At 42.0% G+C, this 15,248-nt stretch overlaps 1 protein-coding gene across 5 annotated transcripts in view; it reads left to right on the forward strand.

Annotated features, from left to right (window-relative positions):
* Positions 1-15,248, forward strand: part of FYN (FYN proto-oncogene, Src family tyrosine kinase) — a 140,510-nt gene that overhangs the window by 92,662 nt on the left and 32,600 nt on the right. For all 5 annotated transcript variants that reach the window (XM_087774425.1, XM_087774420.1, XM_087774424.1 and 2 more), the window contains 4 exons: positions 8,687-8,944; positions 9,540-9,636; positions 13,122-13,220; positions 14,334-14,437. In XM_087774425.1, the coding sequence (XP_087630551.1) occupies positions 8,698-8,944; positions 9,540-9,636; positions 13,122-13,220; positions 14,334-14,437 (547 nt within the window). In that variant the 5' untranslated portion in view covers positions 8,687-8,697. The remainder of the gene's footprint in view (positions 1-8,686; positions 8,945-9,539; positions 9,637-13,121; positions 13,221-14,333; positions 14,438-15,248) is intronic.

A 15,248-nucleotide genomic window follows, 5' to 3' on the forward strand; every position in this document is an offset into this window, starting at 1 on the left:
CCTGTTTAGGAAGGAAAGTATTCTTTTCCCCGATGTAACTGGACAAATAAGGAATTTAAATAACACTTCTAAAATATTAGCAGTAGCAAGTTAGGTGAAACAAGAGCCCCTTCAGGAGGGAACAGCATCTGGAATGGTCTCAAAGGAAATCATCTCCTGATTTGAGACTCCGCTTTCTCCCATTTCCTTGCTGTCACACCTTCCGAGTTGTTCAGTCACAAAACAGAAATCAGATGAGGCAGAGAAGAGGTTAGTTTCGTTTGTGCATGGGCAAAGGGGGGTGGGGAGGGACCAATGGGGTTTTTTGAGAGAAAATCTTTCTCTGTGCCTCTTACATATTCCAAAGAAGCAAACAGGCAGAGCTTCTATACCGCTCCCTTTCCCTTTCCCCCCTTCCTTCCCTGCCCATCCCGATTCAGATTTTGCATTGTGCTCTGTGCCACTCCTGTACTGTGGATCAGATGAACATCCATTAATCCCGGGTAGATTCTAAAAATAAGAATTGAAAGAAAAAAAATCAGAACAGTGTGAATCAACCTGCATTCATTTTTCTGTTCTCTTAATGGGGGAAAAGAAAGAGGAAATCAGCGGAGACACTGTTTCACTACTTCTCTTTCCAAGATAAAATGATTGTGGCATTTGCAGTAGTTGTTCTCTTGATACAGGTTTTCTAATTTATATACTTAAAAGGCACTTTAAAATTTAGGCACATTAGCTCAAAATGCTTATGCAGACCATCCTCCCACTTCTCTCTGCTAGTGAATAGAGCTACCACAAGCGGCCTGATGAAGGAGGAACGTAGCTTGAATTCACGCTATTGAATTTACATGGTGTTCTTCTGTGTTACTCAGAACCAAGGATAGACCCATCCTTTGGGGGGTTTAACTGTAGAGTAAGCAGGGTGTTTACTGTGTGTAGCTGCTGCCTTTAGCTGTTAATTTCAAAGCTTCCTTTAATTCATTTTAAGCACGAAAAAAAAAGAAAGAAATCCTAAGTGCAGTTTTGAGTCTGGCTTGCTCTTCGGTTTATGAATGTAAAACCTGCAGGCCTTCCTTCTCAAGTTAGCTATATGTAAGCTTCTTTCTTTTGGATTACAAGTGAAGTTTGAATGTTGGTGGGAAAAGAAAAAAACACAGAAGAACCTCTCCTCAGAACCGGTCTTCCTGTGCTGCATTTTTTTAGGGCATCTTTTTTTTAAAGTAATAAAAGCCCTGAGACAGTACAAAGAGTAATTCAGTTACTGTTACTTTAAGAGATTGCAGGGTGAGACTCAGCTTTAATTGCTTCTTATGTTTTGTTCTGTTTTTTTTTTTTTTCTGAAAAGGATGTATCACAGAGAGTGGAAAAGAATTCACTGTTTTTTGAAAAAGATGAGGCCATGACATTCACAGACTCAGCTGGCAAAGAAGCTGCAGAAAACCAAAAGGGCGACGTGTCCTTTTGTGGGCAGTTTGGAGCGTTTGTCTCCTCTTCTTGCATCAGTTGCATTGGGGAGCTTTTGATTACAGTTGCTTGTACAGCTGCACTGTGCTAATGCATCTTCTTGTGGCCTTGCCAGGTGACCTCCCCACCAGCGAGCTATCAGCCAGTCCCACCACAACTGTCCCTCAAAAAAGCACCACACATGGACATGGTTATTGTCCCTCCTGCACAGCTGGAACACTGACTTCCTTTTTCCTCTTTAGCTTGTAATAAATAGATTGTATAGATATATAGATAATAAATAGATTGTCTAGATTGTAATAAATATCTTGCTGGAGAGGGACCATACCCCACCAGCAGGATGATGGATCTGTTTGTCGAGACATTCATCGCTCTTTCTTCCTGGCATTCAGTGGCCACCCGCCCTGCCCCATGGACAGCTGTGCTCACAACCTCTGGCAGAAACCACGGGTCTGGTTGTAGTTCAATGAAATCCTTCAACACACACCGTCCCTTTGCCGCTCCAGGCCTCTGAGGCTGGCTGAAATTAAACAGGCAAGAAGAAGCCCAAATCTTTATCTTTCATAACTGTCTCTTAGTTCAGGTCCCAAAGGGGAAAAAGAGGGGAAGCAAGCACAGTGCTATACTTTGCAGACATGTGTTACGACTTAGACATTGTAGTGTCAGGACGCTGTTGTTTCCCGGGCCGTGTCCCCAGTCACTCAGTAAACGGGAAGGAACAGCGGGGCAGAATATGGCAGTTCAAAGCTCCTTGCAGGCTCTGCTCTTCTCATGGCAGCAGGAGCGGCTCATTTTCCTGAATCCCTTCTGACACCATTGTAGAAGACTTCCAAAGCAACTTTATGCCGACAAGAAACAATAGTAAGAGCACTCCAGCACTGTCAAAGGCATTTGCTTTGAGCCAAAGCAGTATGGCAGCAGGAGTTCATGTAAGATTGCTCTTCCTAATCCTCTGGCCATGGATATCCATTGACACAGGGCATTGGCGTGACTTTTGACTGTTGCAGACAAACAAGCAATTAAACTGCTGAGATTTTTCTGCTCAGCCCACTAAAGCAGAGTATGGGGGTGAAGCATTAAAGGACTCTCTTCAAAAATCAAATGAATGCAGCCCAGGCATTTTTCAGTGCTGTTTTTCTCATGAAAACGCTGTTTCAATGCAGTCATTGATCCTGATACATCCTGATCCTTGACTTGAAGTTTTGCCCTGGTGTTTCTGGCCTTTTGTTCAGGAATACCACATTGTGTATGTGAGATTTTTTGCATATCTTTAATAGTCACAGGACGTCCAGCGGTGGTACTGCGTCTTCTCTGATTTACGTTTTTTAATGCAATATGACAGGTGTGGTGCACATGTAGGTTTGCAGGCATTCTACGCAAATCCCCAGTCTTCAGCCTCCTTTAAGCATGAACCAGATCTATCACACTGCAGTAAATTCTATTGTTTCTAGATTGGGCCATTAGTATAAAAATTGTATGTATATATATAGTAACCCGCAACCCACAAGCCTGAGAAATAATGAATAACACCCAACAGTTCTAATTATTTTAAAGTATTTTTTGTATCTTTCTGACCTGCTTTATGATTCCTAAAAATTGTGGAATCACTGGTCAAGCTGGAATGAAGGCAGTCCTCTAAAAGGTCCCAGAGTTAATAGATAAAAACAAAAATAATGCAACAAGTGTTGCTATTTTACTCCATCTGTTTAATTTGCATTGGCTTGAAACTGACACAGAATGAATTCTGGAAATCCAAAATGCTCCCATCAGTATAGATGTGAGTCAAAGAGAGGTCAGCAAGCAGACAGTGTGAGAATTACTGACCTACATAGGACTAGTTTTAAGTGCCTGCTTGTTGCCCAACTTGGAATGCCTTCCTAATAACTTGTAATAGTCAAAGTGGGTGAGCAAGACTTTTCTGAAAATTGGGGGTTTTAATGTGTCTCAGGCTTGTGTTTCAAAATATGTGCTCCATCAGTTTCTCTCTAGGGAGCTAGTAATGGTGGCATGGAAAGTAAGACATTTCAAATTCAGGGTAAATTTCTGTGTTGATTATTCCCCCTATCCAGCCTGCAGGAGGCATTCCACAGAAAACTGAAGTCTCTCTTAAAAATTTTTGTAGTTCTTATTCTTGGAAAGCCTTTTCTGTCCTTCTTGCATCTTCACGGTAACCCAGAATGTGGCATTTTGAATATTAAATCCTACTGTAGCTCATGAAATTTAGTTTATTTGATGTCACAGACTGATACTTCTGTGGTGCTTTCAGCAAAACATAAAACATGAAGAAGATATCCCTTAGAGAATATATTTTTCACAGCCATGCTGGATGCAGCCCTTGATTTGATTAACAAGCATGTTCACCACAGAGACTGAATAAAAGCCAAGGATTTTGTTCTTCTGATTCCCGTGTTTCTTAACTCAGCTTTCCTGCTGGTGCTTTCCAGACAAGATTTGTAGATTTGGTCAGAAAAAGACAGTTGACAGTTACCAGTCATCCAGCCTTTCCCTTTCATGTCTTTAACTGGAGGAAGTTCTCCTAAAAATATACCGTCAAATTTAATTCCAAAGAAAACCATGGAGAGGAAGGAGAATGCAGCCTGCTGGGTCTCAACCCACTCCCCGTCTCTTTGGTAGGTTGGAACCCTCTCCTATGGTGGTCTCTTTTCCCAGGCAAGGGGTTGGAGGACAAAGGCCATGGCATGGATAGGAGGGTGCAGAATAGATTGGTGTCTCCCTGCATCTCCCTGTACCCCTCCCTCAAACTTTTTAAGGATCCACTTTTTTCTACAATACTCAAAAAAGCAGTTTCTGAAGAGATACTCTCATTCAGAGTTTCAGCCGCGAGTTGCAAAATCTTACAGAAAAAATTCCGGTGCTCTGAAGGAGTGAATTTACACCAGACTTCCTCCCATCCATCTTTTCCTGATGCTTTACAACTGCAGAAGCTAGACTAAGCAAAGGCTTATCAATACTTTTTGCTTTTCAAATATCACATGTTGGAACTTTTCCCTTTAAAATAGAAGTATGAAAAATGGACTTTTCCTAGTACTACTGGACTTTTCCTAGGTTTCGATTAGCTAACAGAGAACTGATTTTGTTTCTGTTAATGGAGCGGATGTCTGGCTTTGGCGGGTATTTCAGTCTTGGCTTCCATTTTGTATCGAGAACTAACAACCCACTAGAAAAACTGAAGGAGGGTGATTTACGATAATAATAACAGTGTTAATAACATCTTCTTAGCCTTCATCTGTTTCCTAACTGAAAGTAATTAAGGTGCTATAGTTATAAAAATAATTAATAATGATATAATTAATTTTATATCTTTGTCAAATAATGTTTGCACCATGTGGGAGGAAACTACTATTCTGGTTAGGGTGATGTTGGATTGCTTGCAATATAAATGTTGGAGTCCAAGAAATATAACAAGGACAAGAAAGGAGACAAATAACATAATGGTTATTTTCATTTGTCTCTAAGGAAGTCTCAAAAACCATGTAAATGTTTTATGTTTTCATGAAAACACATGTTTTATATTGCCCATAAAAACATAACTTTAAAATAAACAAATTCAACTTGCTTGCATTAGAAAAGTTTGTTTTAATTAGGCTAGTTACATACCTTTTAACAATACCAGTGTCAAATTAGGAGAACGCTGCATGACCCATAACTCACACATCTGAGAAATGCTGCCTTTCCTAATGGAAACGGAATAAAATCTTGTTCCTTTACCGTAAGTTGCGCAGCATGTTGGATGAACAACGTTGCCTGCTCGTCTCTAGAGAATTTGGTGTAAAACAGCTCCAGATTTTGTTTGGTGATCTCAGAGCTGGCTGGGTAACTCCAGCCTTCCACAGCTCCAAATGCTGACGTGCAGGGAGATGAGACTTTCGGATATTAAAAGCCTGTTCTGTGATGCTGAAGGAGATTAGTTTTTGGAATCCATTCATTGACACAAAGGCCGATGCCGAATGGAGTTTATATTTATTGTCTACGAAACCCCTGAGTTAGCTGAAATCACTTTAAGCATGTACATGCATACATGTATTCTCTCACATTTAGCCAACTCCCCGTGATGTTGGTTTCTTTGAGCCAGGAACAGACAACTTTCAGGGACTTGGCTTGAAAAGATGCGAGCATGTAACACCCTCTGTCACATTTTACAAGAGGCTACAATCAAGCAGTCTTTATACTCAGATTGTCTAGACACTGTGACAAAGCGGGAAAGGGCAAGTGAAAGAAAAAGCCCTTTTGTCAGTCTTTCACTTTGCATCAAATTCTCCTTCCCTGTGCGCCACCACTGCCAGCAAAAAGATAAAGGGAGCAAAACCCAAACAAAAATCAGGAAACTGATAATTCACTGGTTTTCTATTCATATCATTCCTACTAAAAAGAAAACCCCAAACCGTTATTTTTCTGAAACTACCAGGACATATGTATACCGTCTCCTGGTTCGTTCAGTTCTTTCAGAATTAATATTTTGAACAATTTTGGTTTTGCAGCTGATTTGTAGTTTTAACTTTTTCTTCATCAAGGCGTAAATGAAGTGTGTAGGGCTGTCTTGTCAGCACTTGTAAATTGGTATGTGAAATCTTCCCAGATTTCAGTGGAGACTTTTTTCCCTGCTCAGCTGAACATTTGTGAATGAGCAACAAGAAAACCCCTTTCCCCCCACCGCTCTCCCAGAGTTCATATCTCCCATGTCTTTTTTTCTTTCATTCTTTCATTTTCTTTTCTACTTTTTCCCGTGAAAACACATGGGAAAAAATAAGAGGAGAAACGGAGCTGGGAGGGGAAAGGGAGGAGGCAATAGAGTTTCACAGGAAGGTAAGGTTGCAAGCCAACAAAAAGGCTGCTGAGATTCTTCTTTAAATAGTAAAGCCTGGATATCACTTAGCTGTTTCGAAGTGAATAAGTGTATGTTCCAGCATGAGTCCCAGACTCATCCTCCCACCCAAAGCCTCCCTGGGCTCTGCCCATGCTGGTAGCAGTGAGATGAGCAGTCACCCCATGGGGCCTTGCCCTCCCCTGTGGCCCTGCTTCACTCCCTGGCATAGTGCATGGGGCTCCTTGGCTCTGAGAGGAGCCGGGAAAACCTCACCTCCGAGTGACATCTCCAAGCAAAGGGTCTCCAGAGCCAGACTGTCCTGCTGTTGAAACGAGTAAAAGCAGCAGAGATAGGTGTGCAAGCAGATTTTCACAGCTGATACGAAGCTGGCCAGGGCACCTTTGCACCCGTCGCAGTCGCTGTGGCCTCACCTGGAGTCACTGCTGGTCTCGGGGATGGACAACCTTGAGCCCCGGCACGGTACCCTGCACCTCCAGCACCAGCCCAGCTACCAGGGTGAGCAGAGGCTGGAGGCCAGCACGGCTGCCGCAGCAGTAGCACCAGCAGTGCAACCTCCAGGCTGCAAACCCCTTTCCCTCGCCCTGTTGTTGCTGTAGTTTCTTGAGGGATCCCAGCTCATGCTGCCTGTTGCAGCAAGTGCAGAGTCAAGAGTCCTTGTTTCTGTTCGTGTGAAGAGACTTAAATGTTTTGGTGAGGGAACTCTGCTGAGTGAATGTGGCATCTTGAAGGAAAATGAGAAATGCAAAAAGGGAGCCTTTAAGTTAAGCTAAGAGCAAGAGACTGTAGACCTGTGCTAACTAAAGGCAATACAGCTCAGGGAAATACATTAAAATGGTGCTTGTTTTTCTGAACAGGCTTGTAGAATAACTGGAAGTATCTTCAAATTGTAGAAAATACCCTTCAACAGAAGGGTTTTTTTAATTAGGCAGGTTAGATTTATTAAGCAGGTATCCAGATTGTGGACTGTCACAGACGAGCAGGGAGCTACCGCATAATTTTTCAAGCATTAGCAGTGGAGGAATATGCTTTTTCTGAATCCCATGAGTTTGTCAAAACCAATTTCCTGTGTTGATGTTGGGGTAAGGCATACAAAATAGCCAGCCTGGCAGCTACAGAAAAATGAGGATATTTGAAAAAGGATAGGCTTTTTATTTACCCCAAGTGATGGATATTGGCTGAAATGTGACAAGAAATATGAAAAAAAACCAAAAAAACCTTCTTCGCTATATTTTTTTATGTTCTATGTATTTTCTCCCTGCCTATTTGTTTATTCTGAACAAAGCATGTCCAGTAATTCTCATTTTTTCAAAGATTTTTCTGTTGTCACTGCTCTTCTTGCAGCCCCAGTGTTTAGACTATGTTGTTTGTGTGCCAGGTTATGTGTAGGAGTCACTGTACTGGTTCAGATCAAGGATGCATCCAGACGAGTATCTGATTCCCTAGATTCATCACACGCAGCTTCAGAAACTCGGGTTTTTTGTCTAGATTCAGCTCGAGTCAATAGGAAGGAGTTTGGTAACACCAGCACATGGGTTATAAGATGTTAGAGCTGACAGATGAAAAGCAATACCGGGTAACAGAACTAACCCTGGAGGGCTGCTTCTAAGATGTGGCCAATCACCCTCTGTCTCCCTCCACCTAGAGATAGGCAGGTACCTAAAATTAAGAGAGATTAACCCAGGCCCTGGTAGTGCCCCATGAGGGTGCTAAAGAAGAGGTCACAAGAATTAAAAACTTAGCACAACCTTTTCCAAGCCATACCCTCTTGATTTCCTCCTGTCCGGGATCCGGACTTGGAGACGCTCTGCATTTGACGTGTTAATTCCTCCGTGACTTTCTCCCTCCTACTTTCCTGTGCTAACTATCAGCGCATTGAGTCTGCTTTTCTGCTTGTCACGCAGAGCTCCAGCAATGGAAAAAGGTCGTATTGCCTTTAGGTGAAGTCAGCTCTTATGTAGTTGGCAAGGTCAAACATGAACCATGAGCTGAGTGCCTTGCTCTGTGTTTCGGGGGCAGACTTGAACACCTCCAGCTGCACTTTTTGGCTGAGTCCTTTGCCTGCCAGTCGTGCTCTCCTGGCGAAGGGTGAGCGAGAGGGGTTTCATCCTCTTGCTACCTCTGTGCAAGCCATTGCCTGGCAGGGCTGGGCAGAGAGCTGCCACTGCCCTAAGAGCAGGCACATCTCCTTCCCCAGGCCTTGATGGGAAACGACTGCGAGGAAGACCTCTTATGAGCTTTTCCCAACGTGTTGCTGTTTATATTCGTATCACTGTGGGTTTTTTTCAAAGTACTTAACTTCTGAGGGGTGAACTTAATTTGATCCTCATCATATCTAGGTTTAGGGGAGATCTGGTGAGCATCAACATACAAACACCTGTCCTTGCCTTCCTCTCCTAGGATTTTAGATAATGGGCTGTGTGCAATGTAAGGATAAAGAAGCAACAAAACTGACTGACGAGAGGGATGGCAGTTTAACTCAAAGCTCAGGCTACCGCTATGGGACAGATCCCACTCCGCAGCACTATCCTAGCTTTGGTGTGACTTCAATCCCAAACTACAACAACTTCCATGCCACAGGAGGCCAAGGACTGACTGTGTTTGGTGGAGTCAATTCCTCCTCTCATACAGGGACGCTGCGTACAAGAGGAGGAACAGGTGAGTTTCTTCTTTTGATGCCCTTAGTGAGTATCAATCACATAATTACAGCAGAGTCACAACTGTCTCAGCATGCTGCTTTTGGGAAGAGTTATTTCATGAAATAGTGCAAAGAATTGAAGTAGGGGCGGAGCGGGGTCTTCAGCCCTACCTTTGCTAACTTGCAGGTGCTTGTTCACTTGGGGGGTGAGAAATTATGTATACACACACAATTTGGCTGACTGACTGCTTCATCCCTCTACCAGGGATCGGAAAGTGTGGTCTGAGCCACCTCAAGTAGTTAACAGGAAATACTTGGCATGGCTATGGCTAAACTCTCTCTTCAAACCCCCTTTGCCCGCTTGGGATCCTACACTGTTTGTGGGTATCAAACCAAGAGTACTGATGACTGTACAGAGTGAAGGAGGTGACGTGCCCGCTGGCTGCATAAAAGCAAAGGGATTGGAAGGGTTGTCCAAAAAGTAGGAGGCTTCAGTGTATTTTGCTGCTCAGCAAGCGGGACTAGCTTACATTTGGCTTAGCCACCTCATCTCTTGAGGCTCCTTTCCTTCCTGTTTTTTGTGATGGAGTGTAACTCACCTATCTTCTTCTTTAGGTGTAACTCTTTTTGTGGCGCTTTATGACTATGAAGCAAGAACAGAAGATGACTTGAGTTTTCACAAAGGAGAAAAATTTCAAATACTTAACAGCTCGTAAGTTTTAGGCTTGGGAATACGCTTTTTAATATTTTTAAACTTACAATGTTGAAAATTATATTTGTCTGCTTATATTATTAGTAAAATCTAATGTCGGGTATTCAAGATATGTAGGGTTTTTACTCTATGCTTACTTGTCTTTGCATTTAGTGCACTTCTGCAAAGTGCTTTATTATTGAAAAGAAAAACTTCAACCACATGCAGCTTTACTTCAAAAATCAGCATTAGATTGTGTGATTCACTGCTTACATTTCACAGTAAACTCACATTCAGAACTGAGAGTACCAGCTCTGTACTTTACCAGTAGTCACAGAAGTTCTGCAAAGCACGTACTAACACTCTTTGCAATCTGCTGCAAGTATCTCTATACAGAAACAAGCTAAAAACTGATTCACAAAAGAGATGTTACCCAGACTTGCGTACCACGTTTAAAAGCATTGTTTTTTCCTTTTAAAGGTAGGTGATACAGTCAGAACATGCTAGGAAGTTGTGTTAAGTGAGAATGCACCATTATACAGTTGCATTTGGCTTGAAAACCACACTTTCATCCTGGAAATCATCAGCTTAAAATTAATCTTATTAACTGCCCATAGAAAAAAATCCCTTAGCAATTTAAAAAATAACATCTAAAACTTACTGTGCTACTGACCTATATCTGAACATGTTGTAATTCTTGGCTAAGAATACAAAGTTGAAGGCTCTGTGTTATGTTCAGTATTGCTATCATGTGGAGGTAAAAATGGGTTAACAACCAAGTATGTCACTTTCTAGAGGCTTTGTGATATTGCTCGCATCTTTTTTTCTTACACTATGTGACAGTGAGGCAAATTCATCCCTGGTGCAACTCGTTAATTTTAATAGAACAACTCCAGGGTTGGAGTTGGCTCAATGTGCATTAAAGTTTAAAAAAAAAAAATCAGGTAATTCTGTGGAATATTTCATGAAGCTATGAAGCTGAAGAGCTTTGATGTAGATGAAAGCACAGAAACTTCAGTTACGACTTGTAGAGGGAGCAGCAGTTTAAAAACCTCTCTACTTCTAAATTAGCACTTGGGAAAAAAACCTTTTTTAACCTATCATCCATTTTTGTTCACATTGCCTGCTGCTTTCCTAACCTTGCACAAACTATGCCGTAACTTGAAACAAGAAGAAATTTTATGCATTATAAATTCCTTACACATGCCAGTTGATGAAATCAGGGGCTGCTCACCAGGACTTGCAGAGCAATCATACTTGGAGTTGGTGGGACAGAGAGGTTCCCCCACGTGTGGGTGGTTGCAGTGAATGCATTTTGATGCAGGTAACTACTGCCTGGAGGAAGGTTTTCTAAGAGAAAAAAACCCAAGCATCGACTGATTTTCTTGTAGGATTATAGAAGCTCAGTTCCCATCATAGTCACCTCTGTCTGCTTATAAACAGGGACCTAACCACACTCCTGGAGTACTGACAGCCAGGCTGGGAACCTCCAGAAAGCAGCTTTTCCGTGAGAATGCTTCCTCTCTTCACTTATATCAGAAATGATATGAAAGAAGCCCATTTTTTTAAGAGTCTGCCAATGCTGCTTGCAACCAGAAAGCATATATGTGCACAAAGCTAGTTTGTCCGGAATTTTTGGAGGGGTCTGGATTTTTTTTTTTTTTTAGCTCTCAACAAATGAAATTTGATTTGTGCTTTGGATTAAAAGTTCAGGACAGCAATACCTGAAACGGCATACAGAGGGTATCCCTGTGATTTGAAATCAGAAATGATACTACGGGCAGTCTGGGGGAAAGAGGTACCTGCAGGGGTGGTTCAGAGCAGAGCCTGACTTCGGGGCTCAGAAACACTCGGCCATCCCCTGCATCCCTACTGCCACTGCCGCACGCCCTGGCTAGCCCCATTGACTAGCCGCCTCCTACCTCAGTTGGGTGTCTAAAATTAAGAGCTGTGAAAAAGGTCTGCATTCCTCCTGCTTTCTGGCAGTGCTTTCAGAGATTTAAGCTTCTCTGTCAAAGCAGAGAGGGTTGTTCCTGATGTTGGTATCATCCATGGGACTGCTTTTTTCCTCCTTAGATATGATAAAATACCTCCATCTAGTGGACTCTCTGTACAGTAAGGAGAAGAAATGTAATAGTACAATTTATCAACCACAGTATGGCATAATCTCTCAGAAATATTCTACAGCAACATATGGGGGAAGGGTTAGCACTTCAGCTGATAAAATTAGGGATGTAAACAGATAGGGCCATTTGCCTGACATACTAATGCACACAAGGTGTGTTAAAATAGTGTCAGCTGCCAGCCTCTAGAAAAGATACTTGTTCTTCACTGTTTTGAACTGTAGAATTGGAAACGTCTCCTTTTTGACTAATCACAGCTGTTTTCTAGTTGTTTTCCGTAGAGTTCATACTCCTTCAAACTCTTAAAGAAAGTGGAGTTGAAAATTTAAAGTAAGAGCTCACCTTGACACAACCTTTCCTGCCAGTAATAGCTTAGACAACGTGTTTTCTGTAACTGCTTGCTACAGAAGAGGCTGAATTCTCTGGCCACGTTTGATAACAGTGTTTTATTTAGTGAACAAGTCTCTGTTTTACAGAGAGGGGAACTGAGAAAGAGTTTTTAAGCAGTCCAGAAATAGAAAAGAGAATGCTTATTAGTAGTGGTAGGAGTTAAACATCGGTGAATCTGGTGCTGAGTGTGAAATACAAATTGCTAAATCCCAAATCATTGCATCCTATAAAAAGCTGAGAAATAAACTTCTCTTAAAGCTGGACATTCTACAGCAACGCGCGTTGTCTGAAGAGCAGTACCATGTACACATGCATGTACGACAAAAATTGATGCTAAGCTTGTGGAACGCTGCCATAAGATGGTCCTGCATGGACCTCTTCATATTTAAATGTTGTAGAAGAATGGGATTTTGTAAGTATTTGAAAATGCAGCTAAAAGTCCTTTGCTACTTCAGATACCTTCTCTAGATGACCAAGAGAGGGAATCTAAACAATGAAGCGTGATCCTTAAGGGCTATCTAAAACTCCATGTTGATAGATGGCTTTTTGATGCCTTTGGGTTTCAGATTAATTATCCCCATAGAAGTTTAAAATTAGCAGTGGATGTGAGTGTTCAGTTTGGCAGTTTTTCTATGAGGTCTCTCAAGGGTCTGTATTAGAATAATTGCTATGGAGACAGTTTTCAATATTCTCGTCCAAATCCAGCCCTCACCAAACCTGATTTCACTGGGTTGTTATGCCTGTTTATGCCATTATGCTACGTTTGGAAGGCTACATTACTAATCACCACTGAAATAATAATGGGTGTAAAGAAATACATATATTATTTGGGTTTAGATGCAAACAGCGCTCTCAGAAGCACACCAGTGATCAAGAGATGAGTTGCTGTGGATTCTTACACCGTGCAGCTGCGGGTGCTGTTAGCAAAGTCAGATCATTGTCTTTACAGCTGTGTCTCGCTCTCACTTCTCCTCCTCATCTCTGTTTCTGCAGGGAAGGAGACTGGTGGGAGGCCCGGTCCTTGACTACAGGCGAAACTGGTTACATTCCCAGTAATTATGTGGCTCCAGTCGATTCCATCCAAGCAGAGGAGTATGTTTTCTTTTCATTGTAAAGACCCATTAGTGCTGTATTTGAAGGAGGTTCAAGGAGTTGGTTTTGATTGATTGCAGCGATTTTTCAAATGACTTCTTACATTATTTTTATTTCAGTTCTTAACTGCACTGATAAATAATTAGGTTATTAGTAACAAAAGAAGCACAAGCTCAGTGCTTTTTCAATGTCAAAACAAAGGAAGAAAACCTAAAGGAACATAGGTCTGCTTCCTTTATTCAAGTGTCAACTAATTTCAAGCTTTAAGCGAAAAGTGCCCTTGCTTTTCCTGAACCAACTTGTAAAAAATACTTTGAGTCAATTAGTGTGCAAACTGTCTATTAAAGAGGGCACATTGTATCAACAAATACCTACCAATAGGTAGGATGCCTACAACACATACAGCAGGCGGCATAATGAGGACATATCTATGCAGAAAATGGAGTGCTGTGTGTATCCATATTATTTCCAGTATAAAAGATATACTGGAGAGGCTTATAGAGCTAAGCAGGTACTATTGTAGTCTGTACTTCAGGTTGTACTTGGTTGATTGTGAAACCAAAAAAACAAAGAAAAAAAATTGCTGCAGGAAGGAAAAAGGTGCCAAAACGCTGAAAGCCTTATACAACCACAGTAAAGTGGTTGCATCTGGTCCTTCTACTGAGGTTTTATAGCTGTGCTGCAACAAAAATATTGAATACTACCACATCACTATGTAAGTCAAATATGTAGTTTATAGCAACACCTATAAAAATACTGCTCTTTGGCAGCAACACATTTTTCTGCCCTTTTCCTTGTCTATTCCTTCCTCCCACCAAGTCCTGCTCTGTTTGTCAAAGTCTGGCCTTTGTCATAAGACACCGAACAAGCATTCTCAGCATCTACTGATTATAGGCTTAATGCAAAGTGCTACTGCACAGCATATACAACATCTACTACACAGTTTGCCACATTAGCTTCCCACCACAGTAAAAGAGACACAGTGTGACAAAAATGATTGAATATACTTAAGTAACCATAGTTTCCACAAATAATCCTCCATGTCTGAGCTCTGTGACACTACCTAGTAATCCTATGTAGCAACTGTCTTACTATTTCTGATGTTTCCCTAAGGTGGTACTTTGGCAAACTTGGCCGAAAAGATGCTGAGAGGCAGCTGTTGTCATTTGGAAACCCCAGAGGTACCTTCCTGATCCGGGAAAGCGAAACTACCAAAGGTAGGCTGGCCAAAGCTGTTCTGACTACAAATGAGAAGATGTATGAGAAAAATTGTGCTAAGTTTGTGAAATATTGTTTTCAGTGGTATGAAGGTAGAGATAAGTGTCATCTTGCATATATGTGTGCTAGGGAATTAGATGTCTGGACATCCCAGATCTTAGAGTGAGTGTTCAAAGCAGAGAACGGCCCGAGTGCAACCCATGCCATGCTCAACCCATGGTATCTGCAGTGCGAGTCATGCACAGGCAGTGTGCTCTGCTCTGCTGTGGCACTCTGAACATCACGCTGTCTCTCTCAACACGTGTGTTGAGGATACTACTATTGCAATGGAGTTGGGTGGAGAGTGGCCCCTCGGAACAGCAGCTATGGGGCTACGGGAGGCAGACCTCCTGGTGTCCATATTCAGGTCCAGGCACAGCTTACTGTGAACAGATGCTGGGAATCTCCAGTCTAGTTTGGTGAAAATTGCTGCTTGCTTCTGAACAAGCAGAATATTTGAACCTTCTTGCCTGGAAGAGGTAAGATAAGGTTTTGGGGGGGGAGGGAGGTACTGGTTATTTTGGGAAGATTAGGGGATTTTTTGGCCTTTCCCCTTTGAAATGCTGGATCCCGGGGTGGGGCGGGGGGAAGATACAGCAGTTTTGAATTCATAGATTAACAGTGAAAAGACTTGAAAAGATTTCTAATTAATATATTCATAAAGCATTCAACTCTCTCCATTCTGTTGAAGTCAAGTGGAAGGATGTATTCTCCTCCTTCCCTCTAAAAATATTGGATGAGTTCCAGTTTTCTTGGTGGGTGCCACCTTTG

Source organism: Nipponia nippon, unplaced genomic scaffold (assembly GCF_047370975.1).
Source record: "Nipponia nippon isolate SJK-2023a ecotype South Korea unplaced genomic scaffold, ASM4737097v1 scaffold_4, whole genome shotgun sequence".
Classification (NCBI taxonomy): Eukaryota; Metazoa; Chordata; class Aves; order Pelecaniformes; family Threskiornithidae; genus Nipponia; species Nipponia nippon.